At 40.2% G+C, this 27,058-nt stretch overlaps 1 protein-coding gene and 1 pseudogene across 7 annotated transcripts in view; both read right to left on the bottom strand.

Annotated features, from left to right (window-relative positions):
* ARMH3 (armadillo like helical domain containing 3) overlaps positions 1-27,058 on the bottom strand; it is a 181,024-nt gene that overhangs the window by 98,076 nt on the left and 55,890 nt on the right. For 6 of the 7 annotated variants that reach the window (XM_077877886.1, XM_077877892.1, XM_077877887.1 and 3 more), the window contains 3 exons: positions 19,439-19,527; positions 3,324-3,406; positions 2,034-2,160 (listed from right to left, as the gene is read on the bottom strand). In XM_077877886.1, the coding sequence (XP_077734012.1) occupies positions 2,034-2,160; positions 3,324-3,406; positions 19,439-19,527 (299 nt within the window). The remainder of the gene's footprint in view (positions 1-2,033; positions 2,161-3,323; positions 3,407-19,438; positions 19,528-27,058) is intronic. The other variant, XM_077877890.1, reaches the window with a different exon arrangement.
* Positions 3,775-8,526, bottom strand: LOC144300731 (10 kDa heat shock protein, mitochondrial pseudogene; annotated as a pseudogene).

Here is a 27,058-nt window from a genome sequence, read left to right as displayed (position 1 = left end):
CTTTTTTCCTTGCAGAAGTGAAGTCCTAGTTGTTAAATAACTTCCTTTGCACCCTCCCCCATCCCTTGGTAACCACCATTCTACTTTCTGTATCTACAAATTTGACTACTTTAGATATCTCACATAAATGGGACCATACAGTATTGTCCTTTTGTGACTTGCTTATTTCACTTAGCGTGATGTTCTCAACATTCATCCACACTGTAGCATATAACAGACTGCCTTCCATTTTATTTTATTTTATTTATTTTATTTTATATTTTATTTTATTTTTTATATTTTATTTTATTTATTTTATTTATTCGTGAGAGACACTGAGAGAGAAAGAGGAAGAGATACAGACAGAGGGAGAAGCAGGCTTCCATGCAGGGAGCCCGACATGGGACTGGATCCTAGGTCTCCAGGATGACGCCCTGGGCTAAAGACAGTGATAAACCGCTGAGCCACCCGGGCTGCCCCTCCCTTCCTTTTAAAGACTGCATAGTATTCCATTCAATGTATACACCACATTTTACTTATCCATTCATCCTTTAGTGGCCATTTGTATTGCTTTCATCTTTTGGCTATTATAAATAATGTTGCCATGAACATGGGTATGCAATGTTTTTTTTAATAGGCAAAAGATCTTCAAAACCAAAGAAGATGGCAAATAAGAATAGGAAAGATGTTCAACATCATTATTCATTTGGGAAATACAAATTAAAACCATAATGAGGGCAGCCTGGGTGGCTCAGCGGTTTAGCGGGCCTATTGCAGCTACAGCAGCAAGATATGAGAGCTGAGAATACCAAGTTCCAGTTGTCATATCAAGACTCATGGTCTCTTTTTTTAGGAGCTAGGAAGTCTTCATGAAAACCCTCTAGCAGATTTCTATTGCCAAATGTGCTCAGTGTTCCTTACATGGTTTGCATCTACCCAGCTTTACCAATATCCTTGTTTTTGAGATTGTAGACTTTTTTCTATACACATTTATCAAAACTCAGAACTGTATATTAAAGACGGTGAATTTTACCATACATGTATCTTCTTTTCCACTGTTTGCTTCTATCCTTTCTCCTAGTACTTGTTCCAAACCCCCTCCAATTTTCACATGATACAGGAGAGAGTTTTCACAAATAGTCTCAACAAAAGGGATAAAGCAAACCAATCTGTAGTGAAAGAAAGCCGACTGGCATTGCCCAGAGATAGAAAGCAACTGATAGAGGTGGTAAGAGATGGTAGGAAGGACATAAAGAGATACAAGAAAACTTTGGAAGGGGATGGATATGTTCATTATCTTGATCATAGTGAAAGCTTCATGTACATATGTATGTCAAAACTTAACAAAAATTGTATACTTTAAATAAGTGCAGTTTATTATATATTAATTGTACCTCAATAAGCTAGTGAGAGTTTTCTTAATAGCTTTAGTGAGGAGCTTTCTGTTTCTGTGCAATCTACAGAAACCTTTCCTGACCTTTCAAACTCCAGGTAGGTTTGTAGACTTTTCACTCAAATTTACAGGGATACATGTTCTCTTTCAGAAATAAGTTATATTTACTATGGCCACAGAGTAAATTTTCACTGAGCCAATTCCCAAATGGTTTGCAAGAAAGATTTTTATCTAATGCCCACTTCTTCTTGTAGGTTTTGCTAAAAATACATAGCTACATTAAAACTCTTTAAAATCCTGTACCTTTTCAAATCACACAATGTTCCTTTGGGATCCAAGCTCTTCTATTTGCTGCTGTCAATTTCCACCCACTCTCTCACTCCCATCTCACTGGCAGCCACTAAATCCACAAGCCTCCCTATTCTCTCTCTCTCACACAAACATAAGGGCTGCTAACCAGCTTTCTACTGAGATGAATTTTGAGTTCCCCAAAGCAAAGAATTCTACATATAACTTCCTATTGCCTGAGAAAAGACTTCTATATTTCTATGCCAAGCAGGGCACCAAGCAACTAGAAGAGAATCTTTTGTAGTCTTTTCTCCTTACATGCCAAAAATCACAGCAGATAGGGAGAGGGGAGTAAAAAGAAAAGACAGCTTACCCATAGAGTAGAGGTTGTCAAAGCTCTGGTGCATGCGGATAATTTCATAGTACAGTTCATCATAGCTGCTGGGAGTAGGCAGGAATGTGTCGCCATATGTGATAAACATATTAAATAGGTTCACAATCTAAAAAAGAAGCGAAACCCCATACACAGGCATCACTCTATGAAGACCAGCAGGGTACTGTCAGTAGTATGTTGTAGCCAGTTCTTATTGGCTTTAACAGAACTGACTGTTAAATTTTGAGGAATTTTATGAGCTGGTTGTTTAACAAAGCCATTATTATAAACTAACATATAAACTTACAATTCAATAAATTGTATTAAAATGAATACTCAAATTCACAACTTCCTAATTATTTTTTATCTTTTAGTATTATTTATGTTCTTGAGATTAACTTTCATTAATTATATCTGTGTGGTGGAACTATCATATAATGGTATGTTACTGCTCATCTCCCCAGCTCTGCATTCAACAATGTCACATTGTTAGCTTGAAATTGGCCATGATGGGAGTAGTTTTACCACAGAAATCCACAAATGCTACAAATCAGGGCTTTTCCCCCTCATATGTTAAACTTTTATGAACACATCGGGTAACCTTCTAAGAAGACAGTCAAAAAGCATAATCCCTTCCTTCTGCTCTAAATAACCACTCAGATAAACAGGCATCTGTACTGTCCCTCTGAAACCAAGTAGAGCTATGATGGAACCATTCATCTGGCTGGGACACCTCCAGAGGCTTTGCTCTGTATCAACATAGAGACTATAGTAGTCTAGTACAGTCTCTCACCAGGGACAAAGGCTCACAGAGATCTGACCCATACCTGCCCCTGCCAGAAAATACACTCTCATGAAAGAATCTCAAGTTTGCCAAAGATATGGGTGAGAGAGAAGAGTAGGGAGCGCCAGTCTAGAGATTCAAATCCAAAAGGAAAATAAAGGTCTGGCTCCCCTATGCCATAGCTCCCAGAAATACTAGCTCCTGTTTCAACCTGGCCCATCTGTCTTTGGATATGGCTTCAGAAAAAGGAAAAAAAAATGTTTTTAGTTTAAGTACAGTTGACACATATTACATTAGTTTCAGGTGTATAACACAGTGATTCAACAAGTCTTTATATTGTGCTATGCTCACAAGTAGAGCTACCGTCCGTCACCATGTAACACCGTTACAACACCATTAACTATACTCCCTATTCTGTACCTTTAATCCCCACGACTTATTCCTTCCATTATTAGAAGCCTGCACCTCCCACTCCCCTTAAGAAATATTTTTTTTTTGTTACTCACCATAAGGGCTAATGTAAAAATGTTGTGTTTGGCCAAAAGTACAGTCTCATTTGACATAAGGAACTTCAGCAAATTTATCAAGGCTTTAAAAAAAAAAAAAAAAAAAAAGACATCAACAAGGTATTCAAAGAATAATCAATAAAGTTAAATGAAAGCAATGACAACAGATTTAGATCTAAGAAACCCAAATAGGGCTAGAACACAGCTACCTAGAACTTTTTTAAAAGCAGGTAAGGTAGATATATCTGAGGCAAGTAATGACCTTCCGAAGCACATATCTACTTATCTGCCCGTAGAAGGTTTTTAAAAATCTACTTCTTTGTGATGCTTTTTTTTCTTGAACATTATTAGTTTATCATAAAAGAGATACACAAAAATTACATGATGAACTATTTCACAACTTCACTGGAATGAGCAGCTTCACTTAATGCCATTTCAATAATGATTTTTTTCAGTTTACACCCTTTCCAAGAATGTCACCATCTCTAAATAAGAAATGATCCTTGTCATCTAGAACTACTTTGGTGCTTCCATATTCCGAGAGAAGAACTTGATCTCCAACTTTCACATCAATTAGTTGAATCTCTCCACCCTTTCCTTTGGAGCCCTATCTAACAGCTACTACTGTTACTTGAAATAGTTTTCCTTGAGATTTTTCTAGGAGCATAATGCCTCCTCTGGTTACATTTTGGGCAACTCTCCTTTCAACTAAAACTCAAAGAGAGGAAGAAACTTTCTAATGCCTGTCCTGCCATGACTCTAGCTGCTACAGGGAGACCCACAGTCTGACCTCTTATCAGTTATACTCAGAAATCTGACTATAGGGGCACCTGGCTCAGTCAGTTAAGCATCTGCCTTTGGCTCAGGTCATGATCCCAGGGTCCTGCGATCAAGTCTTGCATTGGCCTCCTTGTTTATTGGGGAGGCTGCTTCTCCCTCTCTATCTGCCCCTTCCCCTTGTTCATGCTCTCTCTCTCTCTCTCAAAATAAATAAATAAAAATCTTAAAACAAAACAAAAAAGAACATCTTCGTATTCCAAATTTACTTTCATATAGTGATTTTCCCACTAAATTTACTCAACTTATAGGTCAAAATGAGGGTCCACCTCTCATCCCAGGCTGCTGGCATGACATTTCACTATGTTTTAGCTATGCATTTGTTTCAAACATCATGGCTAAAGAGGGATAACTCTCAATTCTAACTAGCCACCAGATGTCCCAAGTAATTTGGACTTCAACTCTGGATGGGAGGAGAGCTCATGAAAAGAAAAGAAAAAAAAAAAAAAAAAAACCTTAACTGTTAAAACAAAAGTACAGGGGCATCTGGGTGGCTCAATGGTTGAGCATCTGCCTTCAGCTCAGGTCATGATCCCAGGGTCGAGTCCCCTGCTAGGCAAGCTCTCCAGGGAGCCTGCTTTTCCCTCTGTCTTTCTGTGTCTCTCATGAATAAAAAAATGAAATCTTAAAAAAAGAAAAAAAAAAGGGGGGGGGGACAGCTTGCTCTTTCCTTTCTCAATCATGACAACACTTACCAAAAAGGTACCCTTTCTCCCTGGTATGCTTAATGAGGATTAAAACCCAAGCAACCTCAGTTAAAAGACTGAGTGCCAAGTCCCTAGCTTAACAGTGGAGCTATAAAGACATTTTTGCAAATAAACATTAAGCATAAAAGAAATCGTCAGTCCCCTTGCTCTCTTTCACCCACAACCAGGAAGTAAATCCTATTTCTGTGCCCATCGTGATTGGTGCCACTGTACCTACCTCCTCTACTTGATGGAAAACTATGAAGAAGGGCATTCAGCAGCTGCAAGCAATTGGTGGTCCTTCTGTCTTTTCCCCCTCAACCCTCTCTACTCCCACAGACACAAAAAAAGGCTTGATCTCTCCTTTTCTAAGACTGTATCTGCTTCTTTGCCAACAAAGAATTCCATTCTCCCATGCTGTCTGAGCTTTGTGTGAAGTTTACTACCCTTCCAGAAGAGACGTGAGCTTTGATTTGAAACAGCAGGGAATGATGAGTAGGAGTAAGACTCTCCAGATACTTGCTGCCTGCCACACAACACTCCTTACTCTCAACTTCTGAAATCACAGATACAGTAAAGAAACAGCAGGCAAGGAAAAGTACAAGACCCTGTCTATGTTCTGTTTCTAAAGCTTGAATCTTCCCCTCAAATAGCAAAAAAGCCTTGCTAGAGATGAAGGTCATAGGCATCCTCATTTATGAACTCTTCACCCTCACACTGACTCAAGTTCTCTAAGGTTTCATGATGGAAAGGCAAATGATAGGCAGTTGGCCCTTTTGATGTTATCTGTTAACAAGCAATCTGTTGGACTAGACCCCCAAAAAGCTCCATAGGAGCCCATTCTGGATCACACGACCTGTTTAACTCCTACCAGGAGCTCAGAGAATGAAGGGGACTAGGTAAAATCAACATAAAAATGACTAACCCACCCCAAACCTCTCTTTTTAATGAAGATCATCTTGCTGAGTTATTTAAGGGCTGCCCACTCTACCTCCTACCCCCAGAGTTTAGACAAGCCCTGTTAATGGATAAATCACCTGACAATCAGACTCTAAACTCAGAGACAACAAGAGAAAAGGACGGATAGAGCATGTGGCACTGGGTAAAACAGCAATACATAATGGCTGGAGAGAGACAAAGCAGCTTTTGCACACATCCAATCAATGAGGGCTTTTGTCCCTAGCACACTCAACACAAAGATGCAGTCTCAGCAGTGGTTATGTGGTAATTAAGGAGCAGAAAACCTGTAGAAAAGGAAGTAGGAGCGATGATTTATTGCTCTTCTGCTGGACTACAACTAGGCTTGATCTCTGGGATTCAGAGTCAGGGATGACAAAGTGATAAATACAAGGGGAGGAAGAGAGCAATTCTGGCACAGGCCAAGAGGTGACCTGTGTCCCAACTACCACAGACATTCGTGGAGCCAAATAGTACTGAGAAGGAGAAATCAGCACTGCAATACTCCGAGAGCCAGTGTCAGGGAGAACCTGCATTCTACCCCTGATCATTTAGAGAGACCCCTACTCTGCACCCCCACCTTCAAAAAAGGCCAGGGTTTTCTCATCTGGAGGTAGTCATTCTCTAGAGGAAATTTAATAGGCAGAGAAAATTAACAAAGCAACCTTAAAATTGGTTCTCACAGGCCTCTGACATCAGGGACCACAATTCCTCCTCAAGAGGGAATGCCATAACATCCCATGGAATAATGCTTTTTAAAAATCCTGCATCAACACCCCGACTTTGCACTCATGCTACCAACTGGTTAGCATCCTCTACATCACTACACACATGTGGTCCACTATCCTCTAACCCGATGTACTGGGAGTTCTAAGTCTGTGAGGCTTCAATAGAGCTGATTTTTGGAGCTAGAAAGGACTTTAGAGATCATGTAATCCAGTTCCCTCATTTTTGGATTAGAAAAGATTCCCTCCTCCCACCACCCCAAGTAGTTAGTTAATGACTATGCTGGGACTAGAACCCGATCTCCTGTTTCGTGTTCTTTCTGCCATTCCACTAAGATTAAATAAGAGTGGGGACACCTGGGTGGCTCAGGGTGTCTGCCTTTGGCTCAGGGCATGATTCTAGAGTCCTGGGATCAAGTCCCACATCAGGCTCCCTCCATGGAGCCTGCTTCTCCCTCTGCCTATGTCTCTGCCTCTCTCATGAATAAATAAATAAAATCTTAAAAAAAAAAAAAAAAGATTAAATAAGAGTGTCAGAGTTAAATGTTAAAGGAAAGGAAGCTTCCCTATAAGTGGTGAGCTTAGATTTGCTGACTGCACTGTTCCCAACACTTCTCTCAACTCTGGTTTATAACTTTCTCCACTTACTGGCTATTCCAGGTTATTTTCACATATTTGGTCCACTTTTTCTCTTGGTCCTGGGCTACTTATTAGAGTACAGGAGTTTAATGCCTTATTATTTCCTTTCTACTGCCCATTCACAACACTAAAAGACTCCCAAGTAGCTTCTCTCAGCATCAACCGCCTCAGCAAGGGTGTATCTGCTCTCATCACTCTTGTCTACAGCTCCCGTCACACACCTCTCTGCTTTCTTCTCTGTTTCTGCCTCCTTTGTAGTATCCAAGGAAGGACGGAAGGACGGAAGGAAGGAAGGAGAAAGGGGAAGGGAGGGAGGCAAGGGAAGGGAGAGAGAGAAGTGGAGAAACAGCATATAACTGTCAACTAAAACTTTCTATGCCTCTCACTCAACTTTGTCCTCTTTAAAATTAAGTACTGAAAATGGAACGTGATTGGATCTAGACTTTATGTTTTTAATATTCATTTATTTATTATTTATGATAGACATAGAGAGAGAGAGAGGCAGAGACACAGGAGGAGGGAGAAGCAGGCTCCATGCCAGGAGCCCGACACGGGACTCGATCCCAGGACTCCAAGATCGCGCCCTGGGCCAAAGGCAGGTACTAAACTGCTGAGCCACCCAGGGATCCCCGGATCTAGACTTTAAAGGGAGCCAAGGGACGCCTGGGTGGCTTAGTCAGTTAAGTATCTGACTCTGCGTTTCAGCTTAGGTCATGATTTCAGGGTCATGGGCTAGAGCCCATATCAGGCTCCCTGCTCAGTAGGGAGTCTGCTAGAGATTCCCTCTCCTTCTTCCTCTGCCCTTACTACTTGTATACAATCTCTCTCTAAAATAAATAAATAAATATTTTTTAAAAAATAAAAGGAGCCAAGATCCCCTTTCTTTATGTAAAATCAGAACTGAAACAAAATAAGACCAAAAACACTAGTATAAATAATTAGCAGCCAGGCTTATTCATAGCTGTCATGGTATAGAGCTATGCATAGGATTTAACTACAAGCCAAAGAAGATAATAGCTTCATATCAGACAGGGGCATGTCAAGGACAGTAGAGAACTGGCACTCGGGATCTCACTGCCAACACATAAGCAGTACAGAGCTCATGCTGGCTGGCTCCTAGTTTACCACTCTACACACACACACACACACACACATTTTCAGAAAACTGCCCTTTATCCTCTTGGTGTCATCTGGGCACATGACCAGCCAAACTGTTCCACAGATAGTCACAGAAGTAGCAGAACATAGAGAGGAGAGTTAAGATAACTATAAAAGATAAGAGGTTGGTTGTATAAACATAGCATTGTTAATTAATCATATGTCTGTAAGAGTTTCGTATCAAGTACCTGTTGTAGTCATTGTGGAGGTAAGAGGGGCAGGATGTCCTTTTTTAGAAAAAAGTAACCTTTTGGTTTACCATGTTTCCAATTTTTTTTTTAAGATTTCTTATTTATTTATTTATTTATTTATTTATTTATTTATTTATTTTAATTTTTTATTCATTTATGATAGTCACAGAGAGAGAGCGAGAGAGAGAGGCAGAGAGAGAAGCAGGCTCCATGCACCGGGAGCCTGATGTGGGATTCGATCCCGGATCTCCAGGATCGCGCCCTGGGCCAAAGGCAGGCACCAAACTGCTGCGCCACCCAGGGATCCCGATTTCTTATTTATTTTAGAGAGAGAGAGAGAGAGAGAATGGGGAAGGAGCAGAGGGAGAGGGACAAGCAGACTCCCCACTGAACGTGAAGCATACCGTATGACTCAATCTCACTACCCTGAGATTATGACCTGAGCCGAAACCAAGAGTCAGACACTTAAGCCACCCAGGCACCCCTCCAATTTTTAAGTAGTTTTTAAAAGGAGAGAAGAGGCTAACAAAAGCTCTTCCTTACCAAAGACTTGAGACACTTAGTCTGAGATAGTTCCAAAGAAGGGCCTATGTTATAGTAATTCAACGCTGTATATACACTTTTGCCCGTTTGGTGAGCAATGGCTGCTCATCCCCACAAAACAGAATGGCAGAGCGTATTTCAGAGAGTATCCTTTTGGATGTAGTTGAGATCTTCCAGGCCTTAAGAGACAATTCTCATCGGTTCCATCCTCCATAGCCCCAGGAATGGGCTGCCCCAAAACTTTTCCCAATGCCAGCCAGATCATATTAAGGGATGTATCATATCTTCTTGCTGAGTGACAACAACTACAAGTTAATAACTGTGTCAGAAGCTTACACAAAATATCTCAATCTTCCTCTTTCCTACTGCCCTCTATGTGACACCTTAAAGAGAGACCTAACTAGGGAAGTCACTTGCCCCAAGCTACACTCATCTCTTTTCCAAGGGAGAAACACAGTGGCCATAAGTGGCAAAGGAGGTAACATATATTAAATGCCTGCTAGATGCTCTAAGCCTTATGTAAAGTACTTAAAGTACATTATTCTCACCAAATCCCCTTAACTATCCAAGGAAGAAGGTATTATTGGTCCCAATTTACAAATGAACAAACTGAAATTCAGAAAGGTTAAATAAGTTACCCAAAGCTACATATCTAGTTGGAGCTAAACTGCTCCTGCCAAGGTCTATGTAACTGTGCTGGTTCCTCCTAAATTTAAATTAAAAGAACAGGGATCCCTGGGTGGCGCAGCGGTTTGGCGCCTGCCTTTGGCCCAGGGCACGATCCTGGAGACCCGGGATCGAATCCCACGTCGGGCTCCCGATGCATGGAGCCTGTTTCTCTCTCTGCCTGTGTCTCTGCCTCTCTCTCTCTGTGTGACTATCATAAGTAAATAAAAATTAAAAAAAAAAAAATAAATTAATTAATTAATTAATTAATTAAAAGAACATTTGTTGAGGGTTGGGGAGCTAGTTATCTAGGGCTAACACCTATATTTGCTACTCAAACCGTAACTTTAGTCAGAATTCCAATGACCAGGCCCTCATATATCAAAGTGGCCAATGGAAAAAATCCTGGAAGTTCAAGTGCATCTCTCTCATAAGAATCTGAGGATTCCACTCCACCGACCCAGGACACTTTAACCAGCACACTCTCAAAAACAGAGGTGAAAAGTAAGGACTGGAACAAGTATTTGCATACCCATGCTCATAGCAGTATTCACAATAACCAAAAGGTGGAAGCAACCCAATATCCATCAACCAATAAATGGATATACAAAATACAGTATATACAGACAATGGAATGATATTCGGCCTAAAAAAGGAAATTAATTCTGACATATGCTACAACATGGGTGAACCATGAAGAAGACACTACGCTAACTGAAAAAAAGTCAGTCACAGAAAGACAAATACCGAATGATTCAACTTATATGAGGTACCCAGAGTAGTCCATTCACAAAGACAGAAAGGAGAATGATGGTGGCCAGGAGGGGTGGGAAGGAGAAATGCAGAGTTATTGTTTATTGGGTATGTAGAGTTTCAGTTTGGGAAGATAAAAAAAAATTTGGAGATGGAAGGTGGACATGTTTACAACAATGATGTGAATATACTTAATGCCATTGAACTGTACATTTAAAAAGTTATATTTTACGTTATGTATGTTTTACCAATTAAAAACAAACAAGAGATCAACGTTTTTCTACCAACACTAGTATGAGCCCCAAACACCCATCCCAACTTTCTATAACCTCAGCATAAGTGACTAGCTAAAATTTACATCACAGTATACATGGCCAAACATGCAAAGATGTTTCCTCTTTGATGGGTTAAAGAAAAGGAACCAAAATACTCAATCGACAGAGAGCCACAGACTCTTGAGCAGGAATGCAAACTCAAAATGAATCCTAAGTAGCCCTCAAGACAACAAAGAATAATAATCAAAGTTCACAATCAAAGTTACCAATGCATTTAAGTACTAACAATAATCTAGGAAATCCTAGGGGATCCTGGATTAGACTCCTAATCTTTGCTAACTCTATTAAATGAGGCTCCAGATACCTGGCTCCAAATACTCTTAACCTACACTAAGTGAAAAAAAGAGAAGTCAGTGAGATATTTGAGGGATTATATCACACATGCAATACGGTTAAGTTGTAGGCAAATGGATGCTCCATACACACTTGTTTCTTCATGGGAAAGTCTTTTCTACCAGGCACTTTGAAAATTTTGTTTCTGGGCTCTTTTTCAGAAACTACAAATTGGCTGCAACTGCTGCCTCTTTTGACTCTACTAGAGGCACCAGTCAGTCTCACACTTAGCTCTGGCCCAAGTTCCGTCCCTTGGGGAGTCTTGCACATCAAATATGGCGACAGTGCACAGAAGTCCTGACTTCTGTATGCAGATACATGTGGAATATAAGATGGTGTTCGGGTTCTGGGAAACTTAACCAGGAACAGGCACCTTGATGGTTCCCTGAGTCCCAAGTGAATTCCCTGAGCAGAAGTAACTGGATCTATGCCTCAAATGTAAGAGTTTGGTGCCATCCACCTGAAAATACTGCCACCTCACACAGGCCTCATTCACCCCACAAGGAACCTTGTTTGCAGAGCTGTTCCTAACATCAATGTATACCCTACATAATGAGGACTTTGGCAGATTTTTTCCTAAACTGGTTTGAATTCAAGGAGAGAGCAGCAGCAAATTGTGCTGCCATGTGGAAGAGTAGAATGAATAATTCTGGGAACTGGGAACTTCTCCAGGACTAGAACCTGTCCCCCACACTGAGGTGAACCAGGTGCAGAGAAGGACAAGCCAACTACGGGAAGACACAATTAAATGGTAGCTCAGACGCCTGCCTCAGAGAAGCAGAAGGGAGGTTTAATTAGAAAACCAAGTGAATGACATTTAAATAATATTAAAAACAGGAAGGAGACAGAAAGCCTCTAGCAGAACACAAATAAATGATCTCCAAAGAATCAGACTAGAACATTCAAGAACAATTGCATAGGGGCACCTGGGTCGCTCAGTAAGTTAAGCATCTGACTCTTGATCTCAGCTCAGGTCTTGATCTCAGGGTCATGAGTTCAAGCCCTTGTGTTGGGCTCCACATTGGGCGTGGAACCTCCTTTAAAACAAAACAAAAAAACAGGGGCACGTGGGTGGCTCAGTGGTTGAGTGTCTGCCTTTAGCTCAGGTCCTGATTCCCGGGTCCTGGGATCAAGCCCACATCAGGCTCTCCAGGGAGCCTGCTTCTCCCTCTGCCTATGTCTCTGCCTCTTTCTCTGTGTCTCTCATGAATAAATAAATAAAATCTTTAAAAAAATGCATAAAGGGAAAATGAAAAAGTGACTGCACATGCCCAAAAAAGGCTCAAAACAGAGCAAAGGAGACATTAAGTTTATACTCAGGCTGAACAAGGGCAGAGGCAGACAACAACAACAACAACAAAAACAAAAAAGCAAACTCTGAAGACGAGAGAATCTGATTTCTGGAGTCTGAGAATGGTATAATAAGTGAAATAAGACAGTCATAAAAAGACAAATACTATAGGATTTCACTCACTTGGGGTGCTTAGTGTAGTCAAAATCATAAAGACTGAGAAGTGGAACGCTGGTTGCCAGAGGCTGGCAAAGGGAGGGATGAGGAGTTCTTGTTTAATCGGTATAGAGTTTTTGTTTTACAAGATAAAAAGTTATGGGGAGAGATGATGGTGATGGCTGTACAACAATGTGATAAATATCTAATACCACTGAACTGTACACTGAAAAACAGTTAAGGTGGTAAATATTATGTGTATTTTACCACAATAAAAAAAGTCAGTATGTGCCTAAAGGCTTCACACTCCTCTAGATGAACTGGAAAAAAGAACAGATCCTTTCTTTAAATGGAAGTTAGGTTCTGTGTTACATTTTCCTTGCTGTTGCAGTACATCTGCTTAAAAGGGAAAAAAAGGTTCTCAACTATCTCCAACTCCCCATTTACTTGGGGACACTGCATTGTCACAGTTACCACCCACCTTCTTATCATGAAAACAATCCTTTATGTGAAAGTACCCAGATGGAACTCGGACTCTGGGGAATGCAGGATCCCATACACCTTATTCCTGTGCAGCTGTCTCATTATAACCATGCTCAAAAGCCAGTGCCTTCAAGGTCCTGTACTACTTGCTTATTTTTTCCAACTCTACCCAGCTGAGAAATAACCAAAATTGTCACCCTTTAAGAAATCTGTCAGTGAGACCATGTCTCAGTGGAGGTATATGATACAGAATCAAGAACTTTACTTCCTGCCAAAATGAGGTGAAAAACAGTATCAGACCCGTCCTGCTCACTGGAGATCCAGGGAACAATGACACCTCATGAAACCAAATGATATGTTCCTTTAGAGCTAGTACAGGCAGAGCAACAAAAGCACAGCTACTCCTTCCTTTGTCTCTTCTAGTTGACAAGATACTAATGGACCTATGAGAGCTGACATTTCTCTGGATAGGAAGTGACTTCATGTGCAGAGAAAAGAACAGAGATTTCTCACTCTTTTCAGGGCCTTTTTGGTAGGAATCTTTTTCTCCCTCTAACAGGCTAAACATGTTAGAAATTCTTATCTTTTGATTCTGCCAAGTTTCTGAGGGGATGAAAGAAAGAGTCAAAATAGTATAAATTTTAGAGTTAGCCAAATGTGGTGATTTAAAGGGAAAAAAAAGTTTCCTGGCATTCTTTTTCAGTCCTAGGGCTTTCTATACCGCTGTACAGAATCTTTCATTAAAAAATTGGGGAAACAGAAAAATGCCTTCTAATGACCCTATATTAAAACATTCTGAGAGGAACTATGCACAGAAGAAAGAAGCCTCCATCTTTTTTGCACATGGAAGCTAGCTAGCACAGTCTTAATTAGGCACATCCAGCCTAGAATACATCTTGTAACATATTCCCCTACATCAGAGAAAATTTGGGGGAAAGAGGAAGAACAATTTAAAAAGCAATTTTAAAAACAAAATAGCAACAGCAGCTGCCAAAATTCCCCTTCCCATCTATTCTAGCTGTTTACTGCTGTGTCCTCCTCTCCTCCCTATACCTTCTTCCAAACTAAAAGAAGCAATATTGTAGAGTTATATAAGATGTTACCATTGGAGAAAGCTGGGTAAAGGGCGCAAGAACTTGCTATACTATTTTTGCAACTTCCTGTGAGCCTATAATTATATCAAAATTGAAAGTTTAAAAAAGAAACTAAACAAACAAAAAAAACTGACAATTAAAAGCTCAAAGGATAGTTTCCCCAAATCAGGAGGGGCCGCCACGCTGTCAAAGCTAACTTATACAAGAACTCACAGATCAATCTCAGATCAGTGTTTCTCTTAAAAATTTTCAGTCCTACATGACAACACCTATAAAAATGTAACAAGCTTCCAACAAAAGCCTCTCAACTCCCAGTCTCAAGGTAGATCTAACCATGAAGTCACAGGCTTCTGCTAGTGATGAGAAAGCCAGCTGGAGCCACAAAGCTATGACACTCTCTGGGTTTTCCATTTTTCCCAGTAGGTATCTAAAAGGTCAGGCCATGTACGATTTCTCTCTTTTTCAAAAGCTGTGAATGCTTTAGATGCTATTTAGCACAGTGAAGCTGAACAGATTGTTTTGGGGGCTTTGGGGGGCTTTCTTCCTGTAGGGAGGCAAATGTTGCCTAGTGATCTGCATCTGAGCATAGGAGTCAAGAACTCTAAGTTCTAATTGTGACTCTGTTTAGTATCTGGTTCCATGGTCCTTAGCAAGGCACTAACCCTTCTATACACCTCTGCTCCCTTTCCCAACAAATGGTGATAAAAATGACTTATCACCCAGGGATGTGGCAAAGTGAAAGGGTAAGAAGGACTGTGAACCATAGATAAATGTCGAATATAAAATGTCAGTATAAATCTGCCTTTAAATCGACCCATGCTTTCAGACTGTGGAAAGCTACACTATTTAAATGCAGGCTGCCTCCCCAGTGTCCCTTCTGCCTGCAGTGGAAGTAAAATAAGCTGACTCCACTAAGCTCTGTTCAGGTCTTTTCCTCTCTTACAACTATATGCTTCTCTCTAAACATTCAGCTCATTCTTTGGTTAATGGCTTAGAAACCATCAAAGTTTCCATATTTACTTAGTTAAAAGCAATCCATGTATCTTTAAGTAAGGAAGAAACAGACGAAAGAAAAATCATCCACCACTTCGTTTCATATCAACAATTCAAATAAAAAGGTGATTAAAGTCAGCCCAACAGAAACATGACAACAAACATCCTACTGGATTCTATTGTTGTTGTTGTTGTTGTTGTTGTTGTTATTGTTTTGAGGCCCAAACACAAGACCCTGCTCCTTTAAGAGAATGCTGATTCATCAGTGATGGAAATTCTACATGTCCACATATCCATTTACTCATTTCAAATGTTTTCTGTGCCCCTATTATAAGCTAAGTAGTGTGAATAAAGCAATGATAAAAACACACACCCTACTCTACAAGAGCTTTTTTAAGAGGAAAGAAAAATATTTAAATAAATCATTACTCATACTTAAGCAAACATAGCAAAACAATGCAATATGCTAAAACAGAAACCCAAAGTGCCAAGTAAGGAAAGATACAGAAAATAAAATATAGTGACCAACATGCTCCATATCCCCAAGAAGTTCAGAGAGAAGATTGTGAAGCTAAGTTCCCAGGAAAAATACATTATGATCAGTAAATAAGGAAAAAATATTGGGGGTCCCTGGTTGGCTCAGCAGTTTAGCACCTGCCTTTGGCCCAGGGTGTGATCCTGGAGGCCCAGGATCGAGTCCTGCATCGGGCTTCCTGCATGGAGCCTGCTTCTCCCTCTGCCTGTGTCTCTGCCTCTCTCTGTCTCTCATGAATAAATAAATAAAATCTTAAAAAAAAAAAAAAAAAAGAAAGAAAGAAAAATATTAAACCAGATAGTAAGACGTTCTGTGAAAAGAGAAATAATTGGGAGGCAATGGAACCTAAAATTAGGATAGGAATTCATAACACAGGATCATGGATAGCACCTTCAGAGGGTCCATGAACTCTCTGAAATTATATGCAAAATATACATGCAAATGGACATTTTTCTGGACACAAAGATCATATCTTTCATTATATTCTCAAAGGTAAAGACCTATTTCCTAGGATCTTATCCTAAAACCCAGTTTCCTGTTTCTACAGAGGATAGTTTTAAGACCTATCTTTTATCCAAAATAGGAGATCTGGGTAGCCCAGAGGTTAGAGAAGAGCTCTTGAACTTTCCATAACTTGGTGAAAAATAGTGATTGCTAAAAAAGCTAGCAATGAGAGAGGCAGGCCTTCTTCCTTTCCCTATTCCAGTTAAGTTAGCCTAAATATATTTCCCCACATACTCAGATACTATGGTGACAGGTATCATATTAATAGACCATGGCAGCAGGGAGAAGGTCAGGGCTTGTATCTGAAAAACCAACAGAGCAGGCAGGATTAAACCCCCAATGAATACATCTGCCTCAACCTCCTCCACAAGACCAAGCCTAAGAATTCCATATGGGAATTTAGAGGACTTCTGGTTACCTCCCCAATAACAAAGAGTGATTGTACCTAAACAACACAGGAATAAAAATCACCATTTGAAGTGCAGTGATCCTACACACCCACATTCCAAACAACAAAAGGCATCTGGGCTCTAGCCAACTGCTTCCTAGACACCCAACCACTTCTGTGTATCCAATCTAACAACACATGCCTTAACAGTTTTATTTATAAATAAAATTCAATTAAAGTTTTCAGCACATGTATGGGCATCTATACACATAAGCATATTTATCATGGTGAGGTTCACACACCTCCAGCAAATCCTTAAGTCTAGAAAGCAAAGAATGAGTAAAAACATGGGCATACCAACATATGAAGGGTACTGACAGCCAAGGAGTGGGTGAATCCACCATAGCCACATTTATATTCACTGATTGCAATATTATACATTATTATGGGCTCTGATGCATCAGATGTAGTATAGTATTTTGCAACTTTCCTTAACACCTGCTGCTCTGTATCTCACTGTATACCCCATATATAAATACATGAGCCAGGGTTCCAGGAGGCTCACCCAGTCTATATAGGAAAAGAACCTAACCTCACTTGGCAGAGAACTCGAGTACAAGTGCCTATGCCTCAGGAACAAGAAATCATCCCAGTATCACTAATGACCCTCGTATACATCTCCTCTCAACCTATCAAGGGCCTTAGAATGCCAGTCAATTAGTCCTGAGACAGCGCATAATTACAGAGCTGCACATGACAGAAAGCACTTAATGACATGAAGTCAACTGACCAATATAGGATAAAAATGGTCTTTTGCCTCACAATTTCCTAGCCAGAATAGGGAAATGCTAAGATCAAGAAAAGATAAATACAAAAGACATTTTTAATCTCTTTAAAAGATAAGTGACTCTTTAAACAAAAATGATAGCAATGTATTTTGGGGTTTATAACATATGTACCAGTAGAATATATGACAACAAGAGCACGAAGGACAGGATACAAAGTGGAAGAAGGAACAAAAGTAATGGAAAGCCCTGGGCCCCAGGGAGACAGATCAGGGTAAATGGTAAAAGGCAACACAACAGGACAATGAGGAAGAGAACCACAGATGTTCAGGATAGGAGAAAAGCCAGAAAGATCCCAGGGACCAGAGACAGGATGGCTGGAATAGAAACGAAAGAAAATAGAATACCAGAGAAAATCAAACCAGAAGAGAATCAAAAGCAGGCAGAAACAACTATGACCACAAACTCGTTAGTACTACAATGGGTAACCTCATTCCAGTTTAGACATAAACCATTTGTACTTGTTAGAAGTCCTACAACTATACCAATATCCACAGATTTATCATTTTTGTGTTTTCTCTTTAATCCTAATTTTTTAGAACCCAATAATCATATATTCATAGGCAACCACAATCCCAAATATTAACAAGAATTGTTCCTACCTAGGAAATTCTACTAACTTTAGTCATTTCAATCTCTTTTGATCTCTTTAGATCTTCTGACATTCCCTCAATCTCAAACTCTCACACAATCATACTCTTTTCTCCTAAAATACCAAACTGCCACTATTGCCACTTAGTGTTATTCTCCTGTTCACCCTTCACCACCATAGGCAGTAACTGCAAAGAACTTGCTAATCCATTAATTAAAGATCTCTACTTCCCATTATAGAGGACTAAATTTAGAAAGCCAAATTGGGTTGGGAGGAAGCCATATGTCACAACAAGGGAGATGAATTCCATGGAAGAGGGTGGGGTTACTGGCCTGTTTCTTATAAAGCCTCTGACACTAACACACCCTCCTGGGCTGAGAATACTTAGTAGCTCTTCCATGGGTGGGGCAACCATTCATCACTGTAATCATCTGAAGAAGACTTATTGTACCATCAGATCCAAAAAGCCACAGGACCTATCAGCAAGCAAATGCCTCAGGGAGCATGTCTCCCGGCTTGCCTGAAACCTCCAATTTAGTTACACAAAAGAAAGGGGTGGCAAGCCAGCATTAATTGTACCCTTAGAGAAGAGCCACCCCCCCACCCCCCCACCCCCGCAGGGGTAGCTATGACTTTACTGGGCTTCCAAATGGATACAAAGACAAAAGTAAACACTGTAATTTGCTGTTTTTGTCTCTGGCACAGGGGGTGTGGCACAATTGACACTATCTGTAAACAGTAATAATGCCAGATGTAACACAAAGAACAGGATTCCCCCCATCTCTCCACCCCTTCTCCATCCCCTCTCCCTATGACATTCCTCCTAAGATTACTCATCTTGAGGAAACACACAGAAGCCTCCCTATAGTCCATATGCTGCTACCACATGGAATCAAGGGGGAATCCAAGTTTGTACTGACTCCTCCTACCTCACTCTCACTCAAACCACGAATCATTAGAACTCAAGATATATTCAATTGTTTATACCAGCTGACAAAAAAATACAGGGAGAAGAAATTTTAGAGGAGGTATGGAATAGATTACATGACGTGCCCAGATCTAGAAAAGAACAAGGCTGAAATGACAAAAAGTATAAATGAAAATAGAAGCATCTGGGGTGCCTGGGTGGCTCAGTGGGTTAAGCATCTGCCTTTGGCTCAGGTCATGATCCCAGGGTCTTAGGACTGAGCCCTCCATTGGGCTCCCTGCTCAGTTGGAGCCTGCTTCTCTCTTTGTCTGCTGTTCCCCCTGCTTATGCTCTCTCTCTCAAATAAATAAAAATCTTTTAAAAAGAAAAGAAAGAAAACAGAAGCATTCTAAACTTTTTTTTTTTTTTTTTTTAATTTTCAGCTGTGCCTAGGCCTAAGGGCTCATAAAAGAGGAAAAGAAGACAAATTCAAAAGATAGTTACCTGACCAGAGTTCCCTCCAGGTATAATGCAGACGTACTCTACATTTCTTCTGGTAGCAAAGTAGTTTATGTACTACCTGAATGCAGCGTCTGTAACAGAAAAAAACTGGGGTAAGCCTAAAGTGTGATGCAACTCACTACAGATTCATTTTTCTTCAGCCAGATGGCTTTGCTAAGGCCACTAAAGATGCTGGAGATTAATTTGTACATGTGCAAATGAAAGAAACTTCAACTTTCTGATGCATAAATTGCCCCTACACACAGACAACTCACATACACACATACACAATGCTTGTGCTAATTCCCTTTATCACTAGGAAAAAAGGGCTATAATCGCATATAGGTCAGCAGTTGATTAGGTATTACAGATAAAATTCCCTTGAGTATCTTTCCTCAGAGGAAAGCATACATCAGTGAACCAGCATTAGACTACTCCATTCCATGCTGCAAACACAGGATATAAAAATACAAAATTTAAGACCTTAAGTCTTGGGCAGCCCAGGTGGCGCAGCAGTTTAGCGCCACCTGCAGCCCGGGGTGTGATCCTGGGGACCCGGGATCCAGTCCCGCGTCAGGCTTCCTGCATGGAGCCTGCTTCTCCCTCTGTGTCTCTGCCTCTCTCTTCACTCTCTCTGAACGAATAAATAAATAAATCTTAAAAAAAATAATAAGACCTTAAGTCTTTAGATCTTTTTTATAAAAAGATTTTATTTATTTGAGAGCAAGGGAGGGCAGGAGGAGGAACAGAGGGAGAGGGACAAGCAGATTCTTCTGAGTGAGGAGTCCCAAGCAGGGCTTGATCTCACAATCCTGAGATCATGACCTGAGCCAAAACCAAGAGTCAGACGCATAACCAACTGATCCTGAAGAGGTGCCCCTCTTCAGATCTATTTAAATTTGTTTTTAATTTAAATGTTTAAATTTTAGTTTAATTCATAATTAACTTAAATTTTATTTACATTAAAATTTAAATTAAAATTTCATTTTTCAGTTGCACTAGCCACATATCAAATGCTCAATAATCACATGTGGTTAGTGGGTACCATACTGGACAGCACAAACATATAGAACTTTTCTGTCATCACTAAAAAAACTTCTACTGGATGGTACAATTCTAAATCATGGGAATATTCAACATTACTAACATCACAATAGCATATATCTTTGGGAGACTATTTCTAAATAAACAGTTAATAGGTTGAGGTTGAGGTGAAAGATATTTTTAAACATTATAAATCTTTTTTTAAAAAAACATTATAAATCTAACAAAAAATGTTTTTCATCTCTGACTGGGGGGAGGGTTTTGAAAGCATAAAAAGCCACAGAGGAAAAAAAAAAAAAAAAAAAGCCACAGAGGAGGGACGCCTGGGTGGCTCAGTGGTTGAGAGTCAGCCTTTGGTTCAGGTCGTGATCCTGGGATCCAGGATCAAGTCTACATCGGGCTCCCCGCAGGAAGCCTGCTTCTCCCTCTGCCTATGTCTCTGCCTCTCTCTGTCTCTCATGAATAAATAAATAAATAAATAAATTTTTAAAAGGTTGAGTCCTAATCTGATAGCACTGGCATCCTCATAAGAAAAGGAAGAAAAAAAAAAATTAAAAAAAAAAAAAAAAAAAAAAAAGAAAAGGAAGAGACACCAGAATGCTTGTGCTCTCACAGAGAGAAAAGGCCCTGTGAGAACATCACAAGAACACTGCCATCTATAAACCATGGAGAGAGGCCTCTGGGGAAACCAAAGATGTTGGCGCCTTGATTTTGGACATCCAACCTCCAAAACAATGAGAAAATAAATTTCTAACATTAAGCCACCCAATCTGTTTTTTTGTTATCACAACCCAACCAGACTAAAACATAGATATATAATGTAACCCCATGAAGCTTTTTTTTTATTTTTTGAAGATTTATTTATTTTAGAGAGACAGGGAGTGCATGAGAGGGGAAGCATACTCTCACTGAGCAGGGAGCCCACCAAGACACTGACATCATGACCTGAGCCAAAAGCAAGAGTTGGAGGCTTAACCGAATAAGCCATCCAGGCGGGGCCCCATGAAGCTCTTAAAAATTATATTCATGAAGAATTTTTCACAACACAAAAAAATATTTATGTTACAATGGAAAGTGAAGCTCTCTGGGCTTGGACCTAATTCGCGACGACATGGTTAAACACACCAAAAAGGTCAGAATCATGGGTAAATACGGGACCCGTTATGGTGCCTCCCTCAGGAAAATGGTGAAGAAAATTGAAATAAGCCAGCAAGCCAAGTACACTTGCTTCTTCTGTGGCAAAACCAAGAGGAAAAGACGAGCTGTGGGCATCTGGCATTGTGGCTCCTATATGAATACCATAGCCAGTGGCACCTGGAGGTGCCATCACAGTAAAGTCTGCCATCAGAAGACTGAAGGAGTTGAAATACCAGTAGAAGCTTGACCATTTAAAACACTGCTAGCCTACAATAAATGGGTTAATTTTTTTCAATATTCTATTTATTTATCCATGAGAGACACAGAGAGAGAGGCAGAGACATAGGCAGAGGAATAGAATTCACCTGTTATCCTACCACCCAAAAGGGAAGCACTATTAAAACTTTTTTTAGGGCACCTGGGTGGCTCAGTGATTGAGCATATGCGTTTGGCTCGGGTCATGGTCCCGGGGTCCTGGGATCAAATCCTCTATTGGGCTCCCCGCGGGGAGCCTGCTTCTTCTGCCTGTGTCTCTGCCTCTCTCTGTATTTCTCATGAATAAATAAATAAAATCCTTAAAAAAAAATTTAATGCTTGAATATAGTTGTGACTATTATCATACATTTAAATGTATACAATTTTACATGCTGTTTTTCACTTTCCATTAAAAAAAATTTAACAACCAGCCAAAGTAATTAGTAACAAATTAACCCATTTAGGGGCACCTGGGGGGCTCAGTGGTTGAGTGTCAACCTTTGGCTTAAGTCATGATCCTGGGGTCCTGGGATTGAGTCCCCCAAGGAGCCTGCTTCTATCTCTGCTTTTGTGTCTCTCATGAATAAATTAATAAAATATTTTAAAAAAATAAAACAAAATAAAATTTTTTAAAAATGTTAACATCCTCAGGGCTCCTGGGTGGCAAAGTCAAGTCAGCATTTGACTCTCAGTTTCAGCTCAGGTTGTGATCTCAGGGTTGTGAGATGGAGCCCTGCAACAGGCCATTGCTCAGCGTTGAGTCAGCTAGAGATTCTCTCTCCCCCCTTTCCCTGCCCCTCCCACTTGTGTTCTCTCCTTCTCTGATATACTTCTCTCCTTCCTATATATATATATATATCATATATATATATATATATATATATATATATATATATATATATGATAGACACAGAGAGAGAGAGCGAGAGAGGCAGAGGGAGAAGCAGGCTCCATGCCGGGAGCCCAACGTGGGACTCGATCCCAGGACTCCAGGATCGTGCCCTGGGCCAAAGGCAGGCACTAAACCACCAAGCCACCCAGGAATCCCCTAAATAAATCTCTAAAAAAAATTTTAACATCCCCTAAAAGAGCCACAAAGGAACTTTTTAGAGAAGAGAAATATTTTACACAACTGGGAGAGTTGTTACAAGGATGTATACGTTTACCAAAACTCACCAAACTGCTTATCCCATTGCACTACTATTTACAAACCCTTGGCAAAGGGAGTCCAGAAACACATGGGCAGATCATGAGAGAATAATATGGAGAGAACTGGTATGTTAATCTGTAAACCAAAAATCTACTGAAGGTTTTACAATTTCTTTTCTTTCTTTCTTTCTTTCTTTCTTTCTTTCTTTCTTTCTTTCTTTCTTTCTTTCTTTCTTTCTCTTTCTCTCTCTCTCTCTCTCTCTCTCTTTCTTTCTTTCTTTCTTATTTGACACAGAGAGCGCACATGCACAAGCAGGGGGAGTAGCCAAGGGAGAGGGAGAAGCAGGCTCTTCACTGAGCAGCAAGCCTGATGTAGGGCTTGATCCCAAGACCTGAGCTGAAGGTAGATGCTTAATCAACTGGCTACCCAGGTGCCCCTATAATGTCATTTCTTTTTTTTTTCTTTTAATGTTTTTTTTTTATTTATTCATTCATAGAGACACAGAGAGAGAGAGAGAGAGAGAGAGGCAGAGGCACAGGCAGAGGGAGAAGCAAGCTCCACGTAGGGAGCCTGATGTGGGACTCGATCCAGGGTCCCCAGGATCAAACCCTGGGCTGCAGGTGGTGCTAAACCGCTGCGCCACCGGGGCTACCCTATAATGTCATTTCTTAAATCAAGTTCATGCCCCTTCTACTTTTGCCAAAGCGGAAGAAAAGTCCAAGTAGAAATAAAATCCTTGGCTGTGATGAATATGTAGAAAAACTGGAGCCCATATACATTGCTGATGGAAATGTAAAATGTATAACCACTTTGGAAAACAGTTTAGTAGTTCTTCATAATGTTAGACATAGAGTTACCACATAACCCCCCAATTCCACTACTAGGTATATACACACAAAAAATGAAACATATATCCATACCAAAACTTGTACATGGATGTTGATAGCAGCATTATTCATAACAGCTGAAGATAAAAACAACTCAAATGTCTATCAACTGACAAACTAGTAAATAATGCAATGGAATAGTAACTGATGAATGGATAAATAATACAATGGAACAGTACTCAGCCACAGAAAGGAATAAAGTACTAATACATGCCACAACACAGACAAACCTTGAAAACATGTCACAAAAGGTCATATGACATGATTTCATTTATATCAAATGTATAAACAGAAAGTAGATTGGGAGTGGGAAGGCAGCAACAGAGGTCCAAGGATTAGACTGTACCCCTCTGAAAATTCAGGCTCATCACACAACCCAAAAGATACAGAAGAAACTGTCAGACTTAAATCTTCATTCATTCATTCATTCATTCATTCATTCATTCATTCATTCAACAAATACTGTTTACCAACTAAAGATCTAGCACTTGGGGTACCTGGCTGGCTTAGTTGGAAGAGTGTACAATTCTTGATCTTGGGGCTGTGAGTTCAAGCGCCATGTTGGGTGTGGAGATTGCTTGAACAAATAAAAAACTTTTAAAATTTTTCAAAAAAATTAAATAAACATCTAGCACTTAATTAGAACTAAACTGTCAAGTTCCTGGAAACTAGACCCAGATAACCTGCTAGTTTCAGGCAAATGAAAGAGGCTTTCCTCTTGAAACTGTTTTGACATGAAAGAATGGGCAGATGGGATCCCTGGGTGGTGCAGCGGTTTAGCGCCTGCCTTTGGCCCAGGGCGCGATCCTGGAGACCCGGGATCGAATCCCACATCGGGCTCCCGGTGCATGGAGCCTGCTTCTCCCTCTGCCTATGCCTCTGCCTCTCTCTGTGTGTGTGACTATCATAAAAAATAAAAAAAATAAAAAAATAAAAGAATGGGCAGAGAAAACTGAAATAGAAGATACAAAATAAAGCAAGGCAAAAAGTGCAGGGCACAAAGTGGCTCCTCTCCACCTACTATTTCCCAAACGCAATTCAGCTGAAAGGCAGCTTCAACTAAAGAGTACTTTTGGACTCTCGTAGTTTCTATGGTTTTATTCTGAGACCAAGAGTAACCTAAGATCCTACAGCAGACACGTCATGGAATCAATCTGACAGGTCATGGAATCAAGTGAAAGTAGAGGTAGCTAATTTCTTCTTAGGCTTCCTAGCAGAGGGGGAAAAGAGGAGGGCAAAAAAATCAAACCAAAATGAAAAAACACTACAATCCTCCCTCTGTGGAACGGGAGCCAAAAACACACCTAGAAGAATTAAATTAAAGTGCCTAACAACATAATGACACAAATGAAATCAACTAAATTTGTAAATTGACATCCTGGAAGTTTTCAAAATATTCCCAGTAATGGGCTTGCACTGCTACCTTACCAGCCTATTCAACTTGCCCCATGATTTAGATCTCTGTTCTTCCCACTCCTTATAGCTCTAAGTGGTCTTGTAGGAGGCCTTCAGATCAGAATTATAAAAGTACTATATAACAGATCTCTCTTTCTCTCTCTTTTTTATCTATTTAAGGAGGTTCCACACCCAATGTGGGACTTGAACTCATGACCCTGAGATCTACCAATTGAGCCAGCCAGGTGCCCCTATAATATGTCTTTCTTAAAAGACTTCAGTATCCTCAGGAGTGATATTAAAAATATTTTACAAACCATAGAGAAATATAAATACAGAAATCAATACATACATCAAAAATTTAAATAACTCTTTTATTCTCTTAATAAACTAAACTGTATCAAAACTGCTTACCAAATGACATAAATTATAGTATAAATCACCCTAATAGTTTTCAAATCAATTGTTGATTTTTATTTAAAAACATTTTTTTTAAAGATTTTATTTATTTATTCATGAGAGACACAAAGAGAGAGGCAGAGACACAACACAGGTAGAGGGAGAAACAGGCTCCCCTCGGGGAGCCCGATGTGGGACTCGATCCAGAACCCTGGGACCATGACCTAAGCCAAAAGCAGATGCTCAACCACTGAGCCATGCAGGTGCCCCTCAATTGTTGATTTTTAGATATTGTGGTGTGATCTTCTCTTTGATGCAGTTGTCACTAGCTACAAGATGTCCTAGTTCAAGCCATGATTTAATTTAGGAATATGTAAATTCCTCTATCAACTTCTCCATTAAATTGATAGTCATTAGGTACCTGGTACCGACAGGTTTGTTGCAGCTCGACTGAAAATGCCAGCCCAGCCCTTAGCCCCTGTGGAGCAGCAAGGAAACCCTACCCGTGCTTCTTCCCCTGCTGCCACCACCCTCTGGTTCAAAGGCTATCAATACTCACTCTGACACTGTTCTAAAGCTCTGTTTTTGCCTCTGCAGCCACCCAGCCTGGTGGTCTCAATAACTTACACTATTTACTGAGCTAGAATAAAAACTTTAACAATTGCTACAATCTTAAAAATACACACTGACAGGCAGCCCAGGTGGCTCAGTGGTTTAGCGCCACCGTTAGCCCAGGGCATGATCCTGGAGACCCCGGATCAAGTCCCACATCAGGCTCCCAGCACGGAGCCTGTTTCTCCCTCTGCCCCTGTCTCTGCCTCTCTCTCTCTCTCTCATGAATAAATAAATAAAATCTTTAAAAATAAATAAATAAAATATATTTAAAAAAATACATACTGGCTGAATTACTCCAGATGTATTGCTTCTTTGGGTTTTTTATGCACATAGTGGTTTCCTATTTCAACATGAGATTGTTCTGCTTTAACCTGAAGTCTTCTTTTTTTTCTTTTAAAGAATTTATTTATTTATTTATTTATTTATTTATTTATTTATTTATTTATTTCGCAGAGAGAGAGAGAGAGGCAGAAACACAGGCAGAGGGAGAAGAAGGCTTCATGCAGGGAGCCCAATGTGGGACTCAATCCCAGGACTCCAGGATCACGCCCTGAGCCAAAGGCAGATGCCCAACCACTGAGCCACCCAGGCGTCCCATAACCTGAAGTCTTCTTGAGGGGTCTACTCAAGTCTCTACTTTCTTCCGGTGCCTACTTCCAGGTTTGGGAATCTCTTACTGAGAAAGAGAGTTTACTCTCTTCAGGGAAATAGCCTCTGAAATTCTCCTCACTCCTAACTCCT

This window comes from Canis aureus, chromosome 29 (assembly GCF_053574225.1).
Source record: "Canis aureus isolate CA01 chromosome 29, VMU_Caureus_v.1.0, whole genome shotgun sequence".
In the NCBI taxonomy this organism is placed as follows: domain Eukaryota; kingdom Metazoa; phylum Chordata; class Mammalia; order Carnivora; family Canidae; genus Canis; species Canis aureus.
The sequence above is the reverse complement of the archived record's forward strand: the minus strand, read 5'-3'. Positions and strand labels throughout refer to the sequence as shown.